The following is a 22,553-nucleotide window of genomic DNA, read 5'->3' on the forward strand; positions in this document are numbered from 1 at the left end:
CAGGCCCCTCCTGCCTTCCTTGGGAGTCTGCTCCGTCGGTTCCCTGGTCTCTTCAGCAGCTCACGCTCCCCTCTGCGCCAGCTCCTGAGTCAGGCCCCTCCTGCCTTCCTTGGGAGTCTGCTCCATGGGTTCCCTGGTCTCTTCAGCAGCTCACGCTCCCCTCTGCGCCAGCTCCTGAGTCAGGCCCCTCCTGCCTTCCTTGGGAGTCTGCTCCATGGGTTCCCTGGTCTCTTCAGCAGCTCACGCTCCCCTCTGCGCCAGCTCCTGAGTCAGGCCCCTCCTGCCTTCCTTGGGAGTCTGCTCCATGGGTTCCCTGGTCTCTTCAGCAGCTCACGCTCCCCTCTGCGCCAGCTCCTGAGTCAGGCCCCTCGCTGTCTTGTCTGACCCACAGCAGGGCTCGCTCCTCCCCGTCTCAGTCCCACTCCAAGCAGACAGAACTCCCCAAGGCGCAGCAGAGACCTCATGACAGCCCCGCTCGCAAAGCTCTGCCGGCTTTTCAGCATCTACTCAATAAACACCAACTCCTTAGCCTAGGCTGGACCCGGCACAGCAAGGCTCCACTCCCTCGGACCTTCTCGCCCCAGCCCACACACCAGCCACGGAAGACGGCTCTGTTTCCCGGGTCTGGATGGAGTGGAGGAAGAAAACCAGGATGCCACAAGAGGCTTCTAAGTTCCTTGGAAAATGCTGTGGTAGATATGCTTAATTAGGTTAGCTCCAAAACCTGAATCAACGTTACGTAAGGAGTTGAGATTCCTACATAAAACACTATGCAAAAGGCCTGAGAGCAGAAAGTTAAAACCAACCATAAACCCTCACTATTATTTAATCTTTTTTCAACTATGTTAACCATTGTTAAAAACATGACTATTTCCTTAAATGAATAATTTGTACATCTTGAAACTTATTAAAAAAAATAAAAATTACTAACCCCTGTCCTTTGGTCCACGTTTGTGACTAGGAAAACTTCAGACTTCTTAGCTACCTCTTCTGTGATAGAATTATCACGTTCTTTCAAGGTGGCCATGTGCTGACCCAACTGTGCCCTCAACAAGCCTGAGGCTGACGCTTGTTCAGATCTGTAACACAGAAATAGGAGACACATTAGAAATCTGTAGTATTGGGTTACTTATGAGATTCCCATATTTTCAAAGGCCCCTTAATCAAGTTGGTAGAAGATAGTTCATCCAGAAAAGTCTAGAACCTAATATATTCTGGACTAAGGGAATTTCCAGAGTCTTGGTATTTCTTTTTTAATTTTATTTTGGTTATGATTTCATTGCTAGATGAGCATCCTCAACTTTGGCTGCATACTGGAACTACCTGGGGAGGTTTGCAAAATCCAGGTGCCTAATGCCACCCCTACAGAGTCTAGTAAAATTGGCCTGAGGTGTGGTCCAGCCATTGGGATTTTTTAAGGCTCACAGAGCGATTCTAATGCGCGGCCATGGTTTCAAATCACTGCACAGATAGTCAGCCTCCTCTTAAGTGTAGTTAAGAGAAACAGATCACATTTCCATCTCAACAACAGTTGATTCCTGTTATATACTTACTATGAAATTTTTTAAAAATTAAGGTATTATTAGGAAAGAGTTAAAGGGAAGCCTATATTGCTGCCTAGACTACGGTATTTAGATACTAAAAGGAACCAGGTTCCCTTAGGGAAATGCCCTGTTCTAGTTCTGGGGCAGGAAATGTACAAGACGAGCCTGGAAAACCTTGTCATACCAGAAAGTACGGAAGCTATCAAAGACCACTGAGTCATGTCAAAAGGCCTCAGAGGCCATCTTGAAAGGGTTCCTGCTGGCCAAGGACGGGACAATTTGAGCACCAAAAAGAACAATGAGTGCAATGGACTTAAACACAGCAAATATATAAAAATCTACAAGTTCATTTAAAAAATAAATAATAAAAAGTTTTAAAAATAATAAAAAATCTTTGGATTCAGCCTCAAAAAGGAAGGAAATCCTGTCACATTCTACAACATGGATGAATCTTAAGGACACTATGCTAAGTACAATAAGCCAGTCACAAAAAGACAAAGACTGCATGATTCCACTTACATAAGACACCTAGAGCAGTCACATTCACAGAAACAGAAAGCAGAATGGTGATGCTAGGTGCTGGGAGAGGGAGAAATGGAGAGCTATTTAATGGATATGAGTTTCAGTTTTGTAAGACAAAAAAGTTCTAGAGATCTGTTGCAGAACAATGTGAATGTACTTAACACTACTGAGCTGTACACTCAAAAATGGTTAAGATGGTAAATTTTATGTCATGTGTGTTTCACCAAAATTAAAAATATAAACAAATAAACAAACCTTTGGAGGCTGCTAGGGAAACAACTTGATATTCTGAAAATTGGTAAGTAAAGGGAGAGAATCAAGCATTTATCCTGCCTTTGTGGTCAAAAAATGCATTTCACAATTAACAAGTAGTTGATGGGAAAAGTTCTTCCAACTAATAAATGCAGAAGAAATTAACAAATTAGAAAAGTCACCATTTTGTAAGTCCAAATTAATGAATGCATCTAGGAAATGATCATAATTTTGTGGAAACTGCATAACAGTAAACTTTATACTGAAGCATCAGTCTATCAATGTTCAAACCCACAGACCAGTCTTCCTAACAACATGACAACCAGACATCACATGCGGCCTGAGGGGGGTGTAATAAGAAGTACAAGCACTGGGGCAGCCTGGTGGCGCAGTAGTTAAGTGCACGCACTCCGCTTTGGTGGCCTGGGGTTCGCAGGTTCGGATCCCGGGCGTGCACCAACGCACCGCTTGTCAAGCCATGCTGTGGCGGCATCCCGTATAAAGTAGAGGAAGATGGGCATGGATGTTAGCTCAAGGCCAATCTTCCTCAGCAAAAAAAAAAAAAGAGGAGGACTGGCATCGGATGTTAGCTCAGCGCTGATCTTCCTCACAAAAAAAAAAAAAAAAACGAAGTACAAGCACCACCTATGACATTGTCTTGCCAAAATAACTGGGCTGGAGTATCATCATGTATCTGGATTGAACCAGCAGTTTACAGGTGATAGCATTTCGATCCTGATACAAACAAAGCAAATGTAAAATGACTTTTTTGAGATAATCAAGACAAACTCACAAGAAATAGGTATCAGATAAAGTAAAGAATCTTGGTAAATGGTAATGTATTACATCCTTATATGTTAGAGATATAAGTATTTGTGAGTATTTATAAGTAAAATATGTTGTCTCTTTTAAACTACTCAAAGAAAAAAGTGTGGATGAGGGAAAGATAAAACAAGACTAGCAAAATGTTGACAACTGGTGGATCTGGGTGAGGGGTACATGGGACTTCATTATGTTATTATAGCGGCTTTTGTGAATGTTTTAAAAATTTCAAAGTAAAAAGTTAAAAAACAGTATACTAATGTCTGCAACTTACTTGGAAATGCATAAAAATAAGAGATTGTGACTGATGGATGGATGGAAATATGAAGAGACACATATATGGGAGTGCAATCAAATGTCAATGGTAGAATCTGGGTGGTGGGTATATGGATGCTCATTACACAGTTCCTTTTACTTTTCTGTATGTTTGGAAATTTTCATAAGAAAATATTTGGAAAAAAAGTAAGTCTAGGTACAATTCAGAACCTTCTTTAATAAATCTTAATTGTTATAATCTTTGCCTGACCTAACTCTAGTTTTTCCCAAGAGTTGAATAAAGTGGGATGGGTCATCGGAATCCTTGAACTTATTTAAAAACTTCCCAGAATGATTCTAAGGTTTCTGGCTGGTTTGGTAGAAAGCCCCTTCAGCAACTTGCCTTTCTTGGTTCTGTCTAGACCTCACCAATGTCATAATGCACCCAATTCCTTTGTTCTGTTTCTATGTAAATGAAGCAACCTTTTTCTACATTTGGTTTCACAAGAGATTTCCCTACCGGGAAAATGCAATCACAGGCTACCAGCAAATTCTAGTCCATTCAGCCGTTTCATTTCTCATAATGAGTAAATCAATTGTGCTTCTGGTCTGAAAAGATGTTTACTTAGGTTGAGTTAAACCTGGAAACAAGTTGAAGTAGGGTGAATTAAGTTAGTTCAAGTAGTTGGGATGGACTGAATTATCAGAGACCGTCTCGCTGGTGACTGATACACGTGACTTCTGCAGAGGCAAAGCCAAGGCAAGAGGCTACTAATGTCCCCACCAACTGTAACCATCCTTTGGGCTCTGGTATGAAAGAACTAGCTAAGGTTTCCTATAATTATTATACATACCTCACAAAAGGACAAAACCCATTAATTGACTTGCATGGGGTCAAATAGCAAATGAGCTATGGAAGGAGGTACAGCATCTAGACTTGTGACTTCTGAACAGTTAAGCCAACACTTACAGCACAAAACCAGGCTTTCATGCAGATTGATTTCAGGACAAATTGGGTGAGGAGTACAACAGCCATGGCTCTCCTTGCATGGAGTCTTGCCCATGTTTCTACATAAACACACCAAATCAGAAAATTTGCAAAGTGGTACAAAGGATTTTGTGTGTGTGTGTGAGGAAGACCAGCCCTGAGCTAACATCCAATGCCAATCCTCCTCTTTTTTGCTGAGGAAGACTGGCCCTCAGCTAACATCTGTGCCCATCTTCCTCTACTTTATATGGGACACCGCCACAGCATGGCCTGACAAGCGGTGCGCTGGTGTGCACCTGGGATCCGGGCCAGCGAACCCCGGGCTGCCACAGAGGAGCGCGAGCACTTAACCACTTGTGCCACTGGGCCGGCCCAAGGTACAAAGGATTTAAAGGAGTTTTTTTTTTCTCTTTCGTCTACTTTACATTGGAAAATTTATAACATCAATGCCACAGAGAAAAAACAAAGTTCAATGTCAGCTAAATTATATACTCCTTTAATTAAAAAGATAATAAAAGAATAGACTTTAAACAGTCTATAATTAACTTCATACACTTGGAATGGCTTCCAATCAGAAAACTGCAATTTAAGTAAATGTACCAACATTTCCTAATTACAACTGATTTACAACAGATTGGTAACTTGACCAAAGTTTTAAATGCAGACAAAATAGTAAGTACCCTGAATTTTATTCTGAACATAATAGGCAGAATAAAATAAAGAGGTTTTTACATACTGTAATCCAAATAATATAAAGCTGACTCAATTTTTCAGCATGAGTTTGAGAGCACAATTGGGCAACTGTATCTGAAAGTAGCCACTAACAAGAGACAATTAATTAGTTGCACCTGGAAAAAAAATAAAATAATGAGTACTCTCAATATGGATTTCATATAAGATAAAATTACTTAAGTAATCATTTTTATGTTAAAATATGTTTTCCAGAAGGCAATAATGAACAAATTTTTTATCAATTACCCCAAATGACATGAATTATATTTTAATAATTCACGATTGTCTAAAATAACAACTTGGTCTTCCACCTAATAACAGTAAACCTTTCATATGAAGGTCTTTGAACACTTAATCCCTGATATAACAAAAATCAATAATGATGATAGGAACGGTTTTGTTCTTTTTCCTTTTAAGATGCTTCACTTTGTGAGCAGGAATTCAGAAGTCTTCTCACTATCTTTTAGAGTACGCTGTGGGGCAGGTACCCCATTTTGCAGATGAGATTATAGTAAAGAGATAGACCTCGACAGCCATGGTTGGGTCAGGGGCACAAGCAGGGCTGCCGCCACACCAAACACAGTTCTCTTCAACAGGCTTTAAGGAGTTCATAACCCATTAGAGCCTTCCTACTCTGCCTGGCTTAGAATTCTAATGACATCAGTGTCATTAACAATTAAGGAACAAAAGTAGATCATTCTCTCCAAATCTGTGTTTCTGAAATAGTTTATCAAGTTGACCAGTTGACTGCTTTGGTCCAGGGGAGATCTCAAAGCAGATGGGAATATATCACTTAGGGGAGTGTCCAACGATAATTCCTGGGTGCTGAGGGGCACAGAGGGTGGCTAGAGCAAGAAGAGCAGCAAGGAGCCCGATGCCATGATTAAAACTTGTTAGAGGGGCTGGCCTGGTGACCTAGTGGTTGAGTTTGGCGTGCTCCACTTTGGCAGCCCTGCTTCACGGGTTCGGATCCCAGGTGTGAATCCACACCACTCACTCATCAGCCATGCTGTGGCAGTGACCCACATACAAGATAGAGGAGGATTAGCACAGATGTTAGCTCAGGGCTAAACTTCCTCAAGCAAAAAAAGAGGAAGACTGGCAACAGATGTTAGCTCAGGGCTAATCTTCTTCAGCAAAAATAAATAAATAAATAAAACTCTTTAGAAAGAATCTGTATTTAAAGACCTGACTGCTTATCTCTCAAAGGTCATATAAACACTTGGCACTTTTTCCAAGGCTAGACAGTGAACCAGTGACAATCAGTGTGCATTAAACAGCACCCCCAGTCACAACACACAATGGGGCATAAAAGGGCAATCCTAATCGTAACAGAACATAACACTGACATTAGTAATCATTCCTGACTTCTTTATCTGGCTTAAAAAAATGATTGTGGTAAAGAAGCAGTCTTGCAGCCTCCAGATATTAATTTTAAAATTTGTGTTGGTCATAAAGAAGGATCATTTCTTAGGGAAAGCTGATTTATACATAACTGTAGACCAACAGTCATGCAAAATGCAACCTTTCATAATGGAAATCAATGCTCTATTATGCATGTTGAGAAACTATACAAATGTCTAGTCTAGTAGATGTAGATATTTTATCTCATCACCCACAATCACAGTTTGGCAGCGTAGGTTGAGAGAGTCACACAATGAATCATTTAGTCTAACAAGTCAGTTTGCACAGAGAATTATAAATGCATATATGCTTTCTATGCCACATACCACAACTGTGGTTTATGCAAAATAGTATATCAACAGATACAAAAAGCAGTGAGAAAGAAACAGGGGCCTGGTTACAGAGCCTCACAACACATAATCACCAAATGACCTACAGAGTGCAGAAAGACTCCGCCCCAGACAGCTTCTTCCACCGCCTTGTAAAGGAGTATTTGAGACTGCTGTTTTTTATCTTGCATGATAAAACAACAGGAAAGAGGGGGAGCCGGCCCCGTGGGTTAGCAGTTAAGTGCGCGCGCTCCGCTACTGGCGGCCCAGGTTCGGATCCCGGCGCCCACTGACGTACCGCTTGAACGGCCATGCTGAGGCTGCGTACCACATACAGCAACTAGAAGGATGTGCAACTATGAAATACAACTATCTACTGGGGCTTTGGGGAAAAAACGGAGGAGGATTGGCAATAGATGTTAGCTCAGAGCTGGTCTTCCTCAACAAAAAGAGGAGGATTGGCATGAATGTTAGCTCAGGGCTGATCTTCCTCACAAAAAAAACAAAGAACAAAAAACAGGAAAAAGGATTTTCTTGCATTGCCCTTTACTGCTTCAGGTTGAAAAGTTACTGACCAGGAAGGTCATTTCCAGCATTTTCCACAGTTTGGAGATCACTAGTACAGATGCAGAAGGTAATGTATACACTTTCAGGACTTGTGAACCTCATCTTGTGCTCTGTTAAATGGAACATATGATTGGCCAAGTCTTCTTGTGCCAAGGTCCTTTTAGAAACCATCATCTTGACTTCTCACGCTTTCGTGGGATTTATGCTGAATTCTACTCTGAAGAAAATCATTAACATAAAACAGCCTATGTGGCACACTGAAGGTAGAGAAAATGATGTTAGATATAAGATAACCAGACCCAAAGCCCCTCTCACTCTCAGCGAAACAAGGTCCTTTCAGGTGGGCTTTCACAGACACTCATCTGCTGACCATGCTCGAGAAATAATTTGTTCTCTGCTAGTAAATAGTGGGGATATATTTTAATAAAAGGAAATATAGTCAGTCCCCAAAATAAAAATCAGAGTTAGGTCACTGGCAACAATTATGCAACATGAATTAGGCACCGACCAGGTGCCAACACTGGACAAACCATTACACAAATTACACATATGTAATTCTATGACCTCAATAAGTCGCTCAGATGCCACAAAGCTTCTGGGGCCATGAAAAGAAACCCACACTACCTAAAAGGTGGGTAGAGGGTACAGAACAGATTTCTGATTGACTCAGGAAGGATGTACAAGAATCATGGTTCACATGGCCAACTACCCTGCAAATAATTAACCCCCTCTCTCTCTCATCCTAGCTTTATGGCCTTTAAGGGATATCCTTGAAGTGGTGGCTCTCAAACCTGAGGGAGGGTAGTTCCCTTAAGGGCTCATTAAAACCCAGGTGGCTGGGTCTTACCCCCAGATTCCTGATTCAGTGAGGCCTGGGCGGGGAAAACGTGTTCCCAGGTCTTGTTGATGCTGCTGGTCCAGAGACCATACTTGCAGATTGGGGGCCTGTATCTTCTAGATTGGGGGCCTGTATCACCAGCATGACCTTGGAAATTGAGGAATCCATCTGGGGTTTGGACTTGCCAATGACATCCCTCTAGGGTGGTGGCTAGACTAGATTATATCCTGGGTTGTTCACGAAGGTATGCTAATATACCAGATGAAGGCTACCTGTGCTCCCTCCCCCCAAGTAAGCCCTTAAAACATTGTTATGAGTAGGGATTGAGTGGATATATCCAATTAACAATTAGAAACAAATACATTTACAAAGAAGTAAATGGTCAAGTCCATAAAACAGTTAAACTGACAACTACAAGTGTCTATCCCAGTGGTGACCGTGTGGACTAGTGTTTTGTTTTCATTTGGAAGCATCTGGGAACAAGAATGGCCATCCTTCCACAGCAGCAATTTCATCCCAATAATACCTGACTTGCTTTTCATGGCTGCCACCTCCAGGTAAGAGTCTCGGAGGCTGGTGAAGGACAGCTGTTCCACAGGCTTCAAGGTCTTCTTTCAGAATGTCACTGTGATTATAGAGCCTATAAAATAAAACAGGTGCTGCATGAGATGTTTATTTAAGCACAGATGGCCCAGCTTCTAGAATCTACGGAGGTTCTTCGTGGTTTATTGAAATATATCTGTAATATAATCTAGACACAAAAATGCAGCAACTAGACTATCTCTCGACAAAGATGTAAAATGGGGCATTTTGAAAACCTTGTTTGTGTGTATGTGGCAGTTTTAAATCCATCAGTGGAAGTAACTTTTAACCCTTTGAAGACTTTAATGACCTTCAAATCGACAGCTGTGCCATCTCATTCCACATTCCACCTGACTGATAGGAATGCTAGATAATCTTAACGGCAGAAAAGGCTAATTTTCTATTGTCAATCATAACAAAGTTAGATCTCCACAACTCATGTGAAATTTACTTAAATCGTCACTGCTAAGAAATCGAAAACTGCTGGCTGGATATTGGTTACGTCCTCTATTTCTGAACGCAGAAAAATGACTATTATTTCTCCATTCAGATCCCACTGCAATACAATTTTCTTTATTTTTAGTAAGAAGAGGAAGGGAGGGAAAGAGGGATTTAGCCTTCATTATCTATTTCCAGTCTACTGGGGGACTGGTCTAGTCTAACAATTTGGCCACTGTTTTAGGTTAGGTCTGTCACGGTATCATAGTAGCTTCCAAAGAGACTGGTTAGAAACTTCCTTTAAAAACATGTCCATTTGGGGGAAAGCATGATTCTAAAAAGCTATAGGAGAAGATATCAAAGACAAAACAGTATTTCTACTTTAAAGAAGCTGATGACATACGTAGTTGGGAATATTCAACATGTACTCCAAAAAGAAAATGAAGCAACTTGTAAAGCAATGTGTTAATTAGCAACGTCTTACTAACTTGTAGTTAGTACAACAGTGGGTTAAGTTACTGGATCCATTTGATGGCCATGTGCCTAATATCAAAAGGATGAAAGAGATGTGCTCTGTTTGTCTGTTAGAGGGCGAGTGACAAGTGTAGGCTCAGGCACCCTGACTCTGAAGCAGGCTTTTATCCTGGGCAGGAAATATAAATGTCGTGTCATGTCCACCCCCCCCACCCCCCCACCTCTCATTCAAGCCCTATTCTGGACCCTAGGCCACCCTATGGGCACTCCAGTTCCTTGCCGTGTCTCAAGCTCTTGTCTAAACTCTAAGCCTAAGATTCTTAGTCCCTCTGGGCTACATCCTGTGTTGGATCCTTCACCTCTGAGCTCTGCTGCCAAAAACCTTCCATTTTTTGATGGGGTTGTTTTGTTTTTTGTTGTTGAGTTGTATGAGTTCTTTATATATTTCGGAAATTAACCCTCTGTTGGATATATGATTTGCAAATATTTTCTCCTAGTTGGTGGGTTGTTTTTTCATTTTGTTCATGAATGGCCAACAGGCATATGATAAGATGTTCAACATCACTAATTATCAGGGAAATGCAAATCAAAACTACAATGCGATTTCACCTTACATCCATCAGAATGGCTGTAATTAACAAGACAAGAAATAACAAATATTGGAGAGGATGTGGAGAAAAGGGAACCCTCATACATAACTGGTGCAAATGCAAACTGGTGCAGCCACTATGGAAAACAGTATGGAGATTTCTTATAAAATTAAAAATAGAAATACCATATGATCCAGATATCCCACTACTGAGTGTTCATCCAAAAACATGAAAGCAACAATTCAAAGAGATTTATGCATCCCTACGTTCATCACAGCAATATTCACAACAGCCAAGACATGGAAGCAACCCAAGTGCCCATCAACGGATGAATGGATAAAGAAGACATGGTATATAGATACAGTGGAATACTACTCAGCCATAAAAAAGACAAAATCATGCCATTTGTGACAAAATAGATGGACCTTGAGGGTATTACACCAGGCAAAATAAGCCAGACAGAGAAAGATAAACACCGTATGATTTCACTCATATGTGGAAGATAAACACGTGGATAAGGAGAACAGATTAGTGGTTACCAGAGAGGAAGGGAGTAGGCGGAAAGTGAAAGGAGTAAAGGGGCACATATGTATGGTCACAGATAAAAACTAGACTATTGGTGGTGAACACAAAGCAATCTATACAGAAACTGATATATGATATTGTATACCTGAAATTTATACAATGTTATATGCCAATATGACCTCAATAAAATAATTTAAAAAATAAATTAAAAAACAAACAAACAAAAAACCTTCCAGACTCCTGGCCTATATGACTTATAGTACCTATAATACTTCTTTTTCCTTTGGCAAAATCTGGGTCCTAATTCTTCCTGGAAGGCTTTATCTCGTCACCACTCAATTCACAAAATAACACCTGCCCTTAAGAAAAGGAAGACAGGCCCATCGGAGGTAAGCCAATTTCAGAGCAGTAAAGGAGAGCACATAATCACTGGGAAGGCAATCAGGAGTTGTGAGGCAGTAGAGAGACAGAGAGCTCCTTGGCATCACAAGGGCTTGACTATGGAGGAGGAACTTCAGCTGGGCAAGATTTAGACAGAAGGGGAGATGACCCTTTAAGCTAAGGGGCGGCACAGGCAAAGATGTGAGGAAATGCCAGGGTAGGAGGGGTGTCGGGACCAGCAAGGACACAAGTCTGGCCAGGTGGGGGTTGCTGTTTGTGGTGATAAGATAGTAATGGGAAATAAAATTCAATATGAAACTCGGGTGAGAAAATAGTAATAAATCTTGCGGATTTCTGAGCTATGGCTGGTTTCTTGAAAGCAGTGTTTTTGAGAGGGTTAGCCTGGCAGCCGTGCACAGATGCAGTTGGTGAGGGGACAGACACGAGACCCAGACCACAGCCAGGAGACTGAACTTGTGCTCTAGATGGCAGGGGAAGAGTGTGTAAGTGGGAGAGCAGTGGTGGGGGTGGCAGAGAGGGAGAACAGTCATTCACGGCTCAGCTGGGGGGAAGTCAACGCCCACAGCTGGTGGGGTGGGCTCGCGAAAAACTGGGGTGTGTGCCTCACTCAAAGGGCCAGTCACTCTCAGCTCCCGCAGCGGAATGTGTCTCAGTGACGTCGATCTTCCTAGTTTTCAAGAGAAGCTGGAAATTCACAATTGCTAGTTTTATTTTTACGTGACATCTCTCAAATTTAAAAATCTGGCAGCTAATTCAAAAGGAGGTTAAATACTATGCTGGACAAACAGAGCTGGTCTGCAGGCTTGGGGTCTCCAGCTTAGACTGCCTCTAGTCTCACCTCCCACCCCAGGTGGTAGACCCTGAGCAAGGACCAGGGCTTGATGTTTTTGCACCTCCTCTGAAATGCTGGTACAATGGCGGAAGTTAGCAGATGCTCACCAATGCTGGGGTACCACAGTGGGGTATAGGCAGGGTGTTCGGGTGGGAGCAGCCTCCCTCCAGGGAGGAGTATTTTATCTCCGCCATTCTTAGGAATGGTGATAAGAGAAAACAGTTTTAGTGGTTTTATTACTGTTTATAAATGCTCTACAGACAATGCACCCTTTGTTGCCTGTATGCCCACCCCCCACCCCACCACGGTATGCCAGTGCTAAATAATACCTGATTGTCCAGTCAGGACAGATGCCAGATAACCTTTGTTCTTTTCCAATCTGATCAATCCAAATATCAGGCTTACTTAGACTAGCTCTTCTCATACTTGTCTAGGAGCTTCTCTGACTACCTCATTCACAGGGATCTTTCTTATCCCTGAATTCCTTTAGCACAATACAGACAACATCCTACATTGTACTGTTCTCTAGTTATGTCATGTCTGTCTAATCTTCTCAACAAGACCAAAAGCTTGTTGAGAACAACAATTGGACTTCTGAATTTTTATCTTACTTGAAGTTTCATGTTGCACTCAGCACAATACTGAAGACATACTTAACACCACGAGTTGAATGACAGGCCAAGATTTAAACCTAGATTAGAGAAATCCATGACACCTATTTTTACAGTATGTTTTTATATGGTTGCTGTTAGACCAGTCCAGGGCTTCCATGGCGTCCATGGCTTGGCAACGAGCGATCAATAAGACGGCCACAAGTACTGTCTGCACAGAGCTTATGGTCTACTCTCGATTAACTCAGAACCTTCTCTGGCTAAAAGACAAGTTGGTCTGTGCTTAGGGTTTCTAGTAGTTATTTCTCCACGTGATACCTGACTTTAGCTTACAAAATATTCATCAGTCCTTTGCTGAAAAAATCTCTATTAAAGAATTCAAACACTATGGAGCTAAAGATTAAAGACTATGTGTTATAAAAAACACTATCCTAGAATTCAAGACCTCAATTTCTTTCATGTCTTCTATTTGCATTCCCATCAAAATAATTCCAACTGGAGGGGCATCAGTCTGACCAGCCCATGCCCAGTCCTTCCTGGGGAATATGTAGACGGGCCTGGCACTAACACACTGGGCCTTACCATCAGTTTGTCTCTGTGAACTCCAGCAAGTGGACAAACGTGATGGATGACAAGTAATCTCTAGAAGCACAAAAGGCACTTTAAAGAGGTATATTTTATTTTACCCAACAGTGCAGGCAGATAATAAATAAATATTTTTGGCCAAATTTAAAGTAATTGCTTTCTAGCTTCATTTTCATCTTTCAGTCACACAGAATTTAAGAGATAATTTAAAAGAAAACAACTCCACTCCAGGCTAATGGGAACACTCAAAGGAAGGTACAATTTTTTTTGGAAGCAAGGAAGAGAGAAAAAGTGCCATGCTTTTCCTTTCAGTACTGCAAACTGAGAATTACTTTTTGGCAAAAATGACCCTGTATGAGGGCTGTAGAAAATAAACTTTTCCTTAACCCCACCAGGTAACTTCCACACATTCCCGTGGGTGTTCTATCAGAGTGGACATGTTTCAGTTGCAGCACTAAAGGCATGACTTTCAGGTTTTATTTTCTCTAGGGAACAACAGTCTCAAAATGGTGTGGTAATCACTGCCCATAACTAGTAATGAGTTTACTTCATAATTTACATAATATAATGTTACTTTTAAAAAGTTTTATAAAATACATTTACTGTATTTTTAATGAGACTGAAGAATAATAAAGCACCACAGTTGGTCACATCCAGAATAACGTTTTGGGGAAGGAAATTGTATTGCTAAATGAGCAACAACAAAAAGGCATCATCTGCAGAGGTGGTCTGTAGTTCTGAGTGTGGGGTTTAGGAACATCCCATATACAGAACAGTGGGCAAAGGGCAACACGACCGGCCTTTGCTTCCCATTCCAGTGCCTGCAGAACACTGGCCTGCACACTCAACTTCTTCCTTCTCATGGGTTTGACCCTACACTCCTTCCAAAACATAAGAAGGTTTTGATCTTTAAACTAAGAACACATGGCCTGGATAGAAAAGATTACTTTTAAAACCATCACTTTGGGGCTGGCCCGGTGGCATAGTAGTTAAGTTGGAGCGCTCTGCTTCGGCAGCCCAGGGTTCTCAGGTTCTGATCCCGGGTACGGACCTACACACCGCTCATCAAGCCATGCTGTGGTGGCATCCCACATACAACACAGACGAAGACTGGCACAGATGTTAGCTCAGGAACAATCTTCCTCACCAATAAATAAATAAATAAATAAATAAAGTCTTAGTTGCATATTTTATCTCTATTAAAAAAATAAATAAATAAAACCATCACTTGATCATGTTCTGGTTCTGTTTTTCACATTTAATTCCCAAGGAAATTTGTTGATTACAATCAACAACATTTAAAATCCTCCTAAGACCCATGAGAATTGTTAAGTTTAAACAGAAGTAACAGAATGCATTCATGCACCCAACACTTAAAGACCACAACTGCTACAAAATATAACTAACGAGCCAAAGCGGGCTGTTGTCAGTCAAACCCTGATATGCTAATTCAATTTGTGTAGCTTACTGGTCATCCTAAAGCAATTTAGCACCTTCACCAATAAGAGAAAACCTCCAGTGACCTCCCACCCACAGGTACACAAATACAACAGAGAACCAGAGAGGTCTGTAGAAGCCCTACCTCCATAAAGATGCAAATTAAGATTTAAACAGTGTAACAATTGGCGAGAGCTAATCCTTTTACAGAGGTGTAAATGGCTATTGAGAACTGAATTCCGGCTGCTAGCTTTTGTTAAGTAGCATTACAGACAAGTTTCACCCAAGAGCAATGCCACCAATTCTGAAGACTATTGATAAAATAGTTTCATAAAGCCAGTGCAATTTGTTTACTCTGATATCAAGTTTCCTGACCATAAATCCAAACATGTAAATATAAACCACATCGAGAATTAGTGCCCTGGGAAAATAAACTGGGAGGAACTATCTCAAGCCTTACACCCGATGGCTGGAACAGCTGTATGTGCGGCCACAGTGAAGTCTGTATACGGGGTTTTGTTTGCCACACAAAACAGTTGTAGAAAGGACAAACACATACATAGTTAAAGAGTATTTTTCTTTTAACAGGCTGTCTTACAAAACCTATGTTTTGGTGGCTCCCTTGGTCCCCATTGTGCAGCCCCCTGGGTGGTCCCTTCCAGGGGGCCACTTGAAGGGAACACAATGCCAAAAATGAGGGAAGGAGGGGACAGCAACACAAAGGCCAACAGAGCGGGGCGGTCTGCAGCGGCAGGCTGCAGACTAGGGGTCAGCAAACAAGGCTCTCTGTTTAGCCCTGGAAACAAGGGCTCCTTCTCTATACCTGGAAACAGCGTGATTAAGCTGACAGCTTGAATTATGGGCTGCATTTTGTAGGGTATGGTCCGTCTGCGTTAAGGTCCTCTTTATTGTAGCAGAGGCCTCACAAGCAAAACCCTTGCCTTTTCCCCCTCTTTGGCTTCAAAACATCATTCTGTTCCATTTTAATTTTCAGAACTACTCCTTCTCCCATATCACCTTTCCTTTTTTTTTTTTTAAGTTGCTTACTGAGGTGCTGGGAGGCCTGAGAGAATTTATAATAGGGTGTTTCCCTCTACCCTTAAACAGAGATAACCAGCCTGAACCCATAATGAGATTTTAGCAGCCGAGTCATTAGCGATGGCTGCATAAAGGATGGTTCCTTTATGAAATGGATGTGTTCTTTTTTTTTTTATTATTATTTATTTTTTACCCCAAAGCCCCAGTAGATAGTTGCATGTCATAGATGCACATCCCTCTAGTTGCTGTACGTGGGACACGGCCTCAGCATGGCCAGAGAAGCGGTGCGTCGGTGCGCAACCGGGATCCGAACCCAGGCCACCAGCAGCGGAGCGTGAGCACTTAACCGCCAAGCCACGGGGCCAGCCCTGAAATGGATGTGTTCTTAATTTGCTCTTTGATAGGTCTGTGGATCCCAAACAACACCTGAGTTGATAAAAATCCTCTTTGCTGGGAAGGTGAACACTGGAAACATTTACTCTTGCTCCCTGGATTTCCTTTAAATCAGCACAGATGTGTCGCCAGTGGGGTGTTGTCATTAGGGTGCTGGCTGCACCCTCCAATCTGAGGTGCACACAACGGATTTATGGAGCCAGTCACCTAAAGTGACCTAGCTTTAAATATCTGCTGCAAAAAAGAACATGGAGGGTAAATGTCTTATCGTACAACTTTATGCCTTTGATGGTGCTCAGGGCAAGCTACCCCAGGAAGCACCACTCTGGTATGCGGATTATTTCGAGCTGAAGACAATAAGGACTCAGAGAACTCAGGAAGAATATTTGAGTTTCCCCTCCCAAACTGCCTAAAGAATTTAAAACAAAAGATCTGTTTCAGGAAGGAGTTATTATCATGACTGCTATAAAGATAATGTAGGATAGAGGTTACAATAGAAAAGGCACCAACAAGCCCATCTTATCGGAAGCTCTGTCTCTCTGGCCACATGCTCTAGATGGCCCTGCGAGGAGTTACCAGACAATCATTTACAAGGGAAGTCTCCATTTGTAAAGGTATCTCCCTCTCTGTATTGGGAAGAGAGGGGATGACCTCATTTCTAGAGACTTATCAATGTAGAAGGTGAGGCCTTAAAACTGCATAATAAACCTTACTCTTGTTTATAGTGCTTTAGTGATAATCTCCTGTAACTAACACCCCCGCCCCCAACATCCTCCTTGTCTTTGGTTGGACATGGTATTTAAGACGAGAATCTCTGCTACTGTGTTGATAAACGCAGTGTCCCTGCTTTCTCCCATGTATACATGTTATTAAACTTGGTATTATTTTCTCCTGCTAACCTGTCTTGTTATTTGGCCAGCCATAAGAACCTTAAGGAAAAGGACAGAGGGAGATTCCCCCTCTTCCCCCGACACCTTTCAGAAATGTAATACAATCAGGCCTTGTATTTTGACTAAATTTAAAGAATACTATGAACATAATAAATTTTTTATTAGACATTATTATAATTGGTTCTATAATTAAACTCTAGAGGGCGCTTTTTGTAAAAGGGCATCTGATATTTTCAGGGTAGAATCATCTTTGCTGGAGCTTAAGGACTAACAGAGGATCATAAAACAAAACACCAGACTTTTGCTGTTACACGTCTCTCCGTCTGTCTCCACATGTGTGTATGTGCCGGTGCGGGTGTACGTGCGTCTGTAAGAGAAGAGACAAGGAGGACCAGACTGGGCTGGCAAAGATTATGCTACGTGAGGGGATCCAGGGAGAAGTCAAATCAGAAGGCATAATGGGATGGTGGATGGGCTTACTGAGGGCTCAGGCAACGTTCAGACTCTGAAATAAGTTAGTATGTCACTTCTCTGGGATAAGTGAGTCTCCTTAGAAGCCAATTAACTCTGATGAATGGGAATGGGGTCTAGGGCAGTCACCCTCCACTGAGGGAGAGCTCAGACCTGTAGAGCAGGTCCCTCCCTGGGTTCTGACTCAGTGTTCGGGGCCCACCTCCATGATGACAATGAGATGGGAGTGGCAGCACCCTGGGAGGGCACCAGCAGGAAGGAGACTGAACACTTGGCTATTAATGATTGCCTCCTGCTATGTGAGTATGGTAGAAATCAAAGACAGAATTACTGACAAAATTGTGCTGGTTTTCTGCTGGCTCCTTCAGAGGGCCAATACTGTATTAAAATGAAGAAGCTGAATCAATTTATTATTCAAATGCTCATTCACCTAAGAAGCTGCTAAAAGGAAGCCAAAAGAAACAAGACAGTGAATGATAACAAACCATCATTATGAATGAATAAAGGGGATTAACCGGGAGGAAAGGCAGGCGGGATGCAAGCTAGGAAATAATGCCCTCCTGGGTAGACCCTGGGAGCCAGGTGAAAAGGCTTCTCGTCAGTGTGGAAGTTCAGGGGATGTAAGACAAGCACATCCCCAATTCCAGGTAAGTACACCTTTCAAAACAGCAGAAACCAGTTTCAGCTGTGCCCATGATTACAGATGTAATAATGCTCCAAAACAACCATGTCCAGCATACATCCATGTAATATATAACATCTGATCAGCAAGCACCATCAATCCCAGACCCAGCACTGGAAATTCTTTTAGGGATTCAATTATCCTAGAAAGTAGTGCTTTTCAATGTTTAAGGTGGCAGAACACCTGGAATTCTTAGAACTTTCTGTAAAATATCATGAAGTACTGATATACGTCATTTCATCACACAAATTAGGAACATTTTTACTAGCGGACAATGAATATATGTATACAATATAAAAATCAAACCACTAACACAAATACCCATGATGAAAAACCAATCTATCAAACCTAACAGGATCAGCTGATTTCACATTTTTCATTATTATTCATTTGGTACTCTCATTCATTTTCTCTTCCAGTAGGCAAGCTATAGCAGGTAACCAAAGTTTTATTAAAATAATTTTGAGGAAGTTCTCAAAATTACAAAGATTTATTTTCCTAAAAATTGGAAAAGACCACTTGACTCAATAGCAGGAGAATTCTACTGGAATATATCTGAGAATCACTGCACTAAAGAAAACGAATCTAGCATTGTTTTAAGCAGCAGATTCAAACACACTTCCAGTCCACAAAAATGACAAGCAAATTAAAATGAATTTACACTGACAAAGGAAAATAGAAAAAAGTTAGACAACTAGTTGAAGGCCATTAAACACAAGGTGTTCAGAAGTGCTCCTCACATCTCTCTTGTAGGTTAAAGTAATACTGTAAGTCTCCTAACTGGGACTCAAAATAGTGAGATTCAGTACAAAAGCACAAGAAAACATATCAAGGTCTCACTTATTGCTTTTTGAGTTTTTCTTATCTGCTTGGCCTATCTGCACAGATTCCCTCACAAAAGCCATCACTGAATGGAAGCTTTCCCACTCAGTTATCAAGCTCAAATGTTCCTTATCAAATCCCACCTTAAAATAAGTTTCGTTTTTCTAGAAGCCTATCACCAACAGCTCAACAACTGCTCTTCAAAAGGTGAGAAATATAAGTTTAAGAGAATAAAAGGGAAGATGAGCCATAAGGAACTGATCAAGTCTAAGATCAAGGCGCTGGCTGGCTTGGTTCCTGGTGAGGGCCCACTTCCTAGCTTGCAGACGGCTGCCTTCTTGTTGTGTCCTCACAGGGCAGAGAGAGGAGGAGAGCTCTCTCAGGTCTCTTCTCATAAGGGCACTAATCCCATCACGGGGGCCTGACCCTCATAACCTTATCTAACCTTAATTACCCACTAAGGGCCCATCTCCAAATACCATCACATTGGGGGTTCAGGCTTCAACATATGAATTCTGCAGGGACACAACTCAGTCCATAAGAACACCGCTGCCACCATCTTGTTCCTGGCCTAAGGATGAGGTCAGCACTGAGGATGACAGAGCAGGGAAACGGAAAGGACCTGGGTCTTTGATGACAAAAGTGAAGGGCAGTATCAACCAATCCCAGGGCCTGCTTTACTCCCGGACTTCCAGAAATAAACAAAAATGTGTTTATTGTTTAAGGCAGTTCGAGACAGTGTTCCCGTTATTTGTAGCCTGGTATATCAAGATAATTAATAGGTAAATGTTCAACAAGGCCAGAAAGCCAAGTTTGAAAAAAGAACTCTGATGGATGGCTTTTCCATAATTCAAATTTACATTTCATTGAAAAGAATTTAAGGGAGGTATCTTAAAATGACGATCCTACCCCTGTCACTCTGCTCCCCTACCATGTCTCCTTTTTATAAATACCAGTAACAGCAGAATCTTTGCTCTTGGTGTGGCTGGGCCAGCACAAAGCAGGATCGAGGGGCTGTTCATGTGCTGGGTGTGGAGGGATAAGAAAAAGACCCCTGTAGCCCCTGAATGTGTTCCCCTGGCCTGCAGTGGTGCTATACTCTGCCACATGAGCCACTCCTTCAGCTGGAGTGACCAACAGTTCTCTAGACATGGGCCATGCTGGTCTGTCTTCAGGCCTGTGCTCCAGCCATTCCTCTCTTAAAATCTGGAATGGCTAATCTCCTTTCATCAGCCAAACCAATCACCATGGCTATTCTGGTTTTCTATTGCTTGTAATAGCTAACCTGAATTTAGTGGTGTAAAACAACAATCGACAACTTTTTGTTATGCTCATGGCTTCTGCGGGTCAGGAATTTGGACAGGGCACAGGGCAGGTGGCTTGTCTCTGCTCTGCAATGTCAGGGACCTCAGTCTGAATATCATGGGGTGATGTGGAACACAGGTGACTGGAATTATCTGGAGGCTTCTACACTCACATCTGGAGCCTGGGCTGGACTAAATTCAGGCTCAGCTGGGCCTGCTGACTGCAACACTGACACACGGCCTCTCCCTGAGGCTTGTTTGCTGTTAGCCCCACTTTCTTGGAAACCTGGCCATATTCCAGTCTCTCCTACCTTATTTGAATCTTAAACAACCAAGACTTGACCCCTAGAGTCTCCTCTCCAACTTTTGAAACCATAGGTAAACTTGTTCCACTCAGAATAAACTACTTTTAGATCTCAAATTTGTATTGAAAGAGGTCTCATTTTTCTGCAGCCCTCGTGGAATTTGGGCTGCTGGTTCCCTCCCTAGCAGAGATGCAGGCCTGCTATATTCTCTCATCAGCCTCCCTAGTCTCTCTTTCCCCCTGCCCTCCCTTTCTCCCTCTCCCCAATCGCCTCCTCCCTCCTCTCCCTCTACATCTCTTATTTGGCTCCCGGAGTGCTGGGATAGGGCCTCTTAACACTCCATTGAGACATCTCCCCCAAAATGTTGTAACTCACTTAAACATCAAATGATAAGAGGGATTCTAGGAAAACAGTGGCAGCACAGCCTTTATTTTTAAAAATCTCCCTGAATTCCCTTATATAAATATAAAAAAAAAGATAGAACAACTAGGAGAGCAAACCAAAAATTCATGCATAATATCTATGACAAAATTATGTGACAAAATATGAGTGAGTGGAACAAACTACTGATAGCAACTAAACCCCCATTATATCTGCAATTGTACAGAAGGAAGTGGAGGGACAGCAAAAGTATGAATGACGTTCCTGAGAATGCAAGAACCTCCACATCGTCAAGCGGTACTCACTGGCAGGCTGAGGTGAGAAGGGCAGCCCATCTGGAAGGGGGCTGCAGGTCCATTTCAAGGGTTAGAACAGAGGGACTGCGGTAGGTGCAGGAGCAATCCGGGCCCTACCACTCCAGAACCTTACCAGTCTAAGTGCCCTTTCAGCAGAGCTCTGCACTGAGGAGAAGCTGCTGGGAGTGAACTCTAAATTGAACTTAACTGGGACAATAACGGCAGAGGAAGAATCTTCCCATTTCAAGTGGAGGAGGGGAAAAGAGCCAAGGGATCTAAGAAAGTAAGAGGCCACATACAAACATTCTGGGAGAACAACAGAAGAGGGAGCTCTGGAGCCATAAAACTAGGAAAGCCAGCCTGGCCCACCTGCCCCTCCTGAGTGCAGGAGAACTCCTCTCACCAGACATAGGCCCAGAAAAGATTCCAGGTCTCTTTATCAGTAAAGCGCAGGTAACGACACCTCCACTGCATAGGGCTGAGGCAGCAGATGAGATAATGTATGTAAAGCAGCTGGCACAGCATCGGGTACACAGTAAGCACTCAAAGATGATCGAAATTATTACCATTATTATAAACATTAGCATATCAAGTTTATATAACAACCTTAAGCCTAACTCTAACAAAAGATTAAAGATTTCAGTCAGGCCACAGTGAAGTGTGGTAAAACACCACTGTCCCACTCCAGAGGACATTTCCCAAGTTGTCCACCCCGGACTCAGCACCCTCCTCCGCAGAACAGTACTACCCAGTACATAATTGCTCAATTCTGCCTCTCGCCTTCCCTTTCCCCAGCTGCAAGCTGACCCTTTTCCAGCTGCTCACACATCCTTGCTTCAGAGAGCCTCTTACAGCTCCCTGGTCTACGATTTTCCTTTATGATCAATTTTCCGCCCTGATTATCTTGTTTCTGGAAGGTATCTCAGGTTTTAGGAAAACTTCTGATCACACCCAATTGGATGATGATTTCCTGGTTGAACTCGCAGACTTCTGGAGCCTCGCTGGTGACCTCATGTACTGATGCTAAGCACAAGCTCTACTTACAGGGCATCATACCCAACACTTCTCAGTGAAAAGGGCTAAATAAAACAAACTGTCCATTTTGTCAGGATTCTGATTCATTGATGCTAGAAATTAAATTTATCAAATTGCTAAGAGTCAGAGTAGGAGAGACAGAAGCCAAGTTCATTTCTGACTTAAAAAAAAAAAGAGGTTGGCCATTCCCTTTATATGTCATGTATG

At 42.2% G+C, this 22,553-nt stretch overlaps 1 protein-coding gene across 1 annotated transcript in view; it reads right to left on the bottom strand.

Moving 5' to 3' along the window:
- LOC131401998 (centrosomal protein kizuna-like) overlaps positions 1-22,553 on the bottom strand; it is a 304,927-nt gene that overhangs the window by 29,063 nt on the left and 253,311 nt on the right. The window contains 2 exon segments of the mRNA XM_058537009.1: positions 986-1,056; positions 20,499-20,521. Coding sequence (XP_058392992.1) covers positions 986-1,056; positions 20,499-20,521 — 94 coding nt within the window.

The sequence above is a fragment of the Diceros bicornis genome (genome assembly GCF_020826845.1).
Source record: "Diceros bicornis minor isolate mBicDic1 chromosome 3 unlocalized genomic scaffold, mDicBic1.mat.cur SUPER_3_unloc_1, whole genome shotgun sequence".
NCBI lineage: Eukaryota > Metazoa > Chordata > Mammalia > Perissodactyla > Rhinocerotidae > Diceros > Diceros bicornis.